We start from the raw sequence: 6,000 nt of genomic DNA, 5'->3' as shown, positions 1-6,000 counted from the left end.
GGTGAAGCTGCAATGAGGGGTAACCGAGGTGGTGTCAGACCTTCAGCAGGAGGGTCCTCGGGGCCCTTTCCCATGGGACGGACACACAAACCCCAGCTGAGACCAGGGGCTGGCGATGCTGGACAGGACACTGTGATCTTCCTGGGAAAGGCAAGCTCTGAACAAACCCATCCTGCCCCAGCTTGCTGCTGCAGAGACAGAAAACATGCAGGACTTGTTATCCTTTCAAAAAAGCAGAGCTTACAGCCATGTGCTCAGACAGGTATCAGCCATTCTCGTGTCTCCAGCAGATTTTAGAGTCCACGGGCCAAGCTGGGACAGCTTTCACAGCACACACAGCCCATCCCAGCTCCAGGATTAAAGCAACCATGCCTGCAAACAGAACGCAATGCCAGCAGAGCCAGCCGGGGAGGAGGCAGCCTGCAGGCACCGCCAGTTCGCCAGCAGCACCCAGCAGCCAGCCAGAGGATTGGGCCCCTGTTTTATAGCTTGTATATTAATTACTCTGAATGTAAATAAGATTAAGGTTTTAATTCCATCTTCATCTCTTCGAGGCTTCTACTGCGCTCTTGGGTTTTTCTGGTGGCACAAAGCTTTCTCAGGCTGCTACAGCAGAGGGAACTTCACATGCAGGTGGAGGCAGCAGCACCTCGTGCACCAGGATGGCCCATGACAGCTGCACAGCCCTGAGGACACACTACCTTTTGCACAGCCCTCTGCACCTTGATAAACACAGCACTGCAGCACGCAGAGCCCTGACCCTTCCATCAAACCCATAACCTGCAGGGCTAACCAGCAATTAAAACAAGAAGGGCCAACACCGTGCAGCATCCCACTGCAAACCCAGGGCAGGATGGGGAGCAGGATGATGCAGTGCTCACCAGGACAGTGTTTTGCAGCTAGCAAAGCTAGCATGCTGCCCAAGGCGCCCACAGCAGCCAGCGGACAGGCAATCCAGCTCTCAGCCTGGACCACCACCACAGCTGATGGGCCAGAAAGCAGCAAGAATGGGCTGGACAACACAGCAGGCACTGCCTGCACAGGATGGAGCCAGCAGCACCCGCTGCCATGCTTCCCTGCTGCCCAGGGAATGCTGCTAAGCCACAGCTGGGCTCAGCCTGACAGCACCAACCCCAGCAAAGGGAGAACCTTTGGTGCCTGTGAGCAGGAGCAAACCTGGGTCCACTCACAAAAACAGCCTAAAATAGCCACGATTTGCTGCAAACAACAGCCCTGTTGTAGCCTTCAGCTACAGCCACCTCTGGGTAGGACTGTGATTCTTTTTCCTGTTACAGGTCAGGAAAACAGATCAAGAGGATCCAAGTGAAGGTCAGCGATGCTCGGAGTCACTCAGCCCATCCCGCACAGCTGAGAGCAGCGGGTGAAGGGAGCTGCTCTGTAAATGAGGATTAGGACCAGCTGCTTCTCACCTGGGGGGGCTCTATGGGGAGAAACCCCCTTCACTGCTGCCATTTAGCCCACCACCCCCACAGCTGAGCCCAGCAGGGCAGCAAAGCCCCCCCCCAACCCCAGGTAGTGATAGGGACCCACCACTACCCCAACACCCCCAGAACAGAGGACCTGCAGGCTGGCTCTCCAGCACTCCTAGCAAAGGGGCTCACAGCTTTCCTCCCACCCCACACTGAGCCCCTCCCGACCCCAGGGCCCGCACCACCTCTGAGCTTAGAGGGGAACTAACAACCCCACATCAGTGCTCAGCGAGGACCCCCAGCACCAAAAATCACCCCCCAACCCGCACACACCCCCCATAGGATGCTCCTTAGAACACGGTCCCTCAGCCTGCTGAAAGCAGGAGAGGAAGGAGCCCTTAATGAGCAGCCCTTGATGAGTCACGCCCCACGCATAGCCCTGCACCTGATTTGGGGTAAAAAGCAACGGGATTGGAGCCCGTCCCAACGCTCAGAGCGTGCAAAGGGGGCTGAGCCCGGAGCTGGGGGGCCGCACGCGGCTGTCAGGACCGGAGAAGGTGGATTCGTGCTGCGGGTGCCGCCGGACCGGGCTGGATGCTGACGGCAGGACCGGGACCCGCAGCGCCGCCCCGCTCACCTGAGCCCACCATGCGGAGCGCCCCCACGCACCGCGTTTGAACAGCGCTCAGCGCCCGCCTCGCTCCTATTGGCCACCGCACCCGCCCGTCATCTCGCTATCCGCATTTCCATTGGTCACACTCTGGGGGTGGGCGGGGGGGAGCCGGCTCCGCGCTATAAAAGGCGGGGGTTGGGCGGGCGGGCGTTCAGTGCCTCTGCGCGACAGGTACCGAGCGTGGGGGGGGCGGGGGGAGGGCGGGGCCAAAGGGGGCGGGGCCGAGAGGCGGGGCCGAGAGCGCGCGCGGGGGCGGCGCGCGGGGAGGGCGGGGGCGCGCGCGGCGCTGGTGGCGGTGCTTGCAGTGCTTGCAGAGCTTGCAAGGCTTGCAGGGCTTGCACGCGCCGTGCTGCTCGGAGCGCGGCAGCAGCACAGCGTTGCACAGCACGGCATTGCACGGCACTGCACAGCAGCGCGGAGCACCGGCGCGCACGGCGATGCCCGCTCCGCTCCCGCCGCTGGCCGCCCCCTGAAGGCAGCAGCCCTCTCTTTCTCCCCCTCCGTTCTCCGTCTCCCCCCCCCTTTTTCCCCTTTATCCCCCCCCTTTTCCCCTTCCCTTTCTTCCCCAAACCCCCTCCTGGTTTTATTTTTGCCTTTTGGAGCCTCTTTTTTTTTTATTATCATTCTTATTTTTTAATATATCTCTATATTTTTTAATCTATTCTTTCGGATTTTGCACACACACAAACAAACCAACAACAACAACAACAACAAACCAACCCCCCCCTCCCCCCTCAAAGCACCACTAAACGACCCTAAAGCCCCTCCGCACGCCCTCCCGGTTTGCACCGTGTGGATGCGGCCCGGGCTGCGTGGCGAGAGCAGATGCTGAGGGGCCGGAGGAGGAGGATGGAGTGCACCCTCGATGCGCAGAGTTTGATCACTATTTCCCTGCGGAAGATCCACAGCTCCCGCACTCAGCGAGGCGGCATCAAGCTCCACAAGAACCTGCTCGTCTCCTATGTGCTCCGCAACGCCCGCCAGCTCTACCTGAGCGAACGCTACGCCGAGCTCTACCGCCGCCAGCAGCACTACCCCGACGGAGCCCCGTTGCTCGCCGTGCCCCCTCCCTGCCCCCCGCCGCCGCCCTCCGCCCCTCCGGAGATGCCCCCACTGCCCGGCGATCCCCACGAGCGCGACGTTCGGAGCTGCGCGGCGCTGCGGGGCGGCGCGGAACCGGGGGCGGAGGTACCGCTGTGCTCCGCTCCCCCCGAACTGCAGCACAGAGCGCCGTGCAGAGACTCCGCTGGCTTCTACCGAGCGGCCCCCGCCGGGCACGGAGCGGGACACGGTACCGGAGCGGCCCCCCCTTACGCCGCCGCCGCCGCCTCCTCCGGTTGTGACTTTGGGAGCGGAGGAGGAACGCAGCAGCACTGTAGCAGCCGCACCACGGTGCTGGATTTGGACACGCACGTCGTGACCACGGTGGAGAACGGTTACCTGCACCAGGAGTGCTGCTCGCAGTGCCCGTGTTGCTGCCAACCCGCGGCTCCGGGGCCCCCCTCCCCGCCGCCCCCGCCGGGCGCTAAGCGCAAGTATTACCCGGGGCAGGAGGAAGAGGAGGGGGTGGAGGAAGGGGAGCCGGGGGGAGGCGGGATGGCGGGCGGCCCCCAATTCGCCCCGTGCACCAAACGCGCCCGCTTCGAGGAGTACGGCAGCGCCGAACACCCGCAGGACTCTTCCAACATCTCCAACTTGATCTCCATCTTCGGCTCCGGTTTCACGGGGTTGGTGAGCCGGCAGCAGGCGGACTCGGAGCAGCCCCTTAACGGGCAGCTGTGCGGCAAGCAGGCGCTGGCCAGCCTGGGGGCCTGGACTCGGGCCATCGTCGCGTTTTAGAGCCGAGAGGGGAGCGGAGGGAGAGAGAGGGGTGCGGGGTTTATTGGGGGGGGGGGGGCCGCGGTGTGTGGAGCTCACGGATGGGGTGGGGGGAAAAGGGAAGGGGTGGGGGGGGGGGGACACCCAGAAACAAAGGAGGGGGATGATGGGGGTTGGGGAGAGGGGAGGGTGAGGGGAGCGGGTGGGGGGAAGCAGGGAGGGGGGCGGGTGGGCAGCGCGATGTTTTATAAATTGTACAATAAAGACAAAAAATCTCAGATGTTGGGAGTTTATTTTTGCAGAGAGAGAGAGAGAGAAATTAATAGTAATTAAGCAAACAAACGGGGAGGAGGAAAAAGGGGGGGGGGGGGGGGAGAGATTGAGGGGGGAGATGATGCTAATTAAAAGCCAAACAGAAAAATGCCACCCCCGAAGCACCTCCAGAATGAATCCTCTTTGTGTCCGCCCGGGGCGGCCGCGGGGCCACGTGAGAGCCGGGCGGTGGCGGGGGGCAACTCCGGGACCCCTCGGTAGCTCCGCTTTGTGAGGCTGTTTGAGAGAGAAAAAAAGAGAAAGAGGTAGAAATGAAAACATTTCAACTTTGTTTCCTTCCAACCCCCCCCCCCCCCCCAAACCCTCCCTCCTTCCCCCCATAGAAACGCGTGCGATGTGACTCCAACCCCTCCCCAGCGCTGCCTGCGGGGTTATGGGGTCACAGGAGCGAGGGGAACGAAAAGCGGGGCCGCCCCCTCCCCGCTTCTTTCCTTAAAGTTCAACTCTTGTGGTATCGGCCTTCCAGCACCGCAAACCCAGCGTGCTTCGGGAGGAGATTCGGCTCCTGTAACCTCGTTTGTTTCCTTGTAACGTTTCTTCTAGTTTGCTTTTTTGGAAAGGAAAAAAAAACCTTTTGTTGTAAAAAGGTGGGTTTTCTGGTCCCCCCCCCCCCCCCATATATGTGTGTGTTTCTGCCCACTCCAACTTCACGGGACCGGCACTGTGTGTAACCGAGGACGTCGTGTTGGGGTTCGGTTCGGGGTTTTTTGTTTGTTTGCTTTCCTCCTTCCCCCCCCTCCCCGTTGTCTCCTTTTATGATGATGATGATTCTTCCCTTTGTTTGTAAGCTGTATTTTGGTGCAGACGGAATTGTACATCACCGGCTAAAACTGTTCAGATTTGGTGAAAATTTATAACCTTAATAAAAAGTCGATTCTCAACTTGCTGCGCCCTCACTTTCCTCAACACCCCGCAGCCCCCTCCGTCCATCCCCCAACCCCCTTATCCCCTTCCTGAGACCCCCCCCCCCGGTCCCGCAGAGCCCCTCGCTGGGTTTGGGGTCCCCCCGCTTCCCCCATCCCGACCCTCTGCGGGTTCCCCGATGCGCTCGGGAAGTTTTTGGAGTTGGAGTTTGTTATCCCCGCGCGGTGCCGCTGGGTGGTGCGTGTGGGTGGTGGGTTCTCCTCCTCCTCCTCCCCCCCATCCTTCTTTTTTTGCGTGTGTTTCTCTTCCCCGCCCCCCCCCCCCAAACTCCTTCAAACCAAATGAATGAAAGCCGCGGGCTCTCCCGTCCCACCCCCGCGCTGACCGCGGGATGCGCGAATTACCGTCAAGATCTCTCAAAATCCCGTGCAAAACGCTCGCAGCTCCCATCCCTCCCCACCGTCACACCAACACCCGCAGGCTCTCCAAACCTGCGCTCTTTTCCCTCTCCAGGAGATGAGAGAACGTGGGGGGGGGCAACCAATATTGGGGTTACGGAGTGGGGGTGCTTTGGAGCTGAGCAGGGAGCGAAACTCCCCCCCCCCCCTTTCCGTCGCTCTGCGCCCACCGCGCCCCCTGGTGCCCGCAGCGCGCCCCGCAGCGCCGGGGGGAGGCGGGGGGCGGCCCCGACCTCAGTGCGGGGCAGGGAAGGGGCCGCTGTCCGTGGGAGCCGACAGTGAATGGAGCGGGGCCGGGGGCTCCAGCACGACATCGTGCCATCAGAGCGGCTGGAAAAAGACCTCCGGGGTCAGCGGGTCGCACCGTCAGTCCGAGCATCGCCCCAACAGCGCGTCGGGGGGTTCTGCCTCCGGATGGCGACGG

At 61.6% G+C, this 6,000-nt stretch overlaps 1 protein-coding gene across 1 annotated transcript; it reads left to right on the top strand.

The window, feature by feature from the left end:
- The first annotated feature begins 2,335 nt into the window (after positions 1 to 2,335).
- Positions 2,336 to 3,997, top strand: IER5L (immediate early response 5 like). Its single transcript, XM_072352719.1, has one exon. The coding sequence runs from the start codon at positions 2,929 to 2,931 to the stop codon at positions 3,940 to 3,942; it is 1,014 nt and encodes a 337-aa protein (XP_072208820.1). The 5' UTR covers positions 2,336 to 2,928; the 3' UTR covers positions 3,943 to 3,997.
- The last annotated feature ends 2,003 nt before the right edge of the window (positions 3,998 to 6,000 follow it).

The sequence above is a fragment of the Excalfactoria chinensis genome, chromosome 18, assembly GCF_039878825.1.
Source record: "Excalfactoria chinensis isolate bCotChi1 chromosome 18, bCotChi1.hap2, whole genome shotgun sequence".
Taxonomy (NCBI): domain Eukaryota; kingdom Metazoa; phylum Chordata; class Aves; order Galliformes; family Phasianidae; genus Excalfactoria; species Excalfactoria chinensis.
The sequence above is the reverse complement of the archived record's forward strand: the minus strand, read 5'-3'. Positions and strand labels throughout refer to the sequence as shown.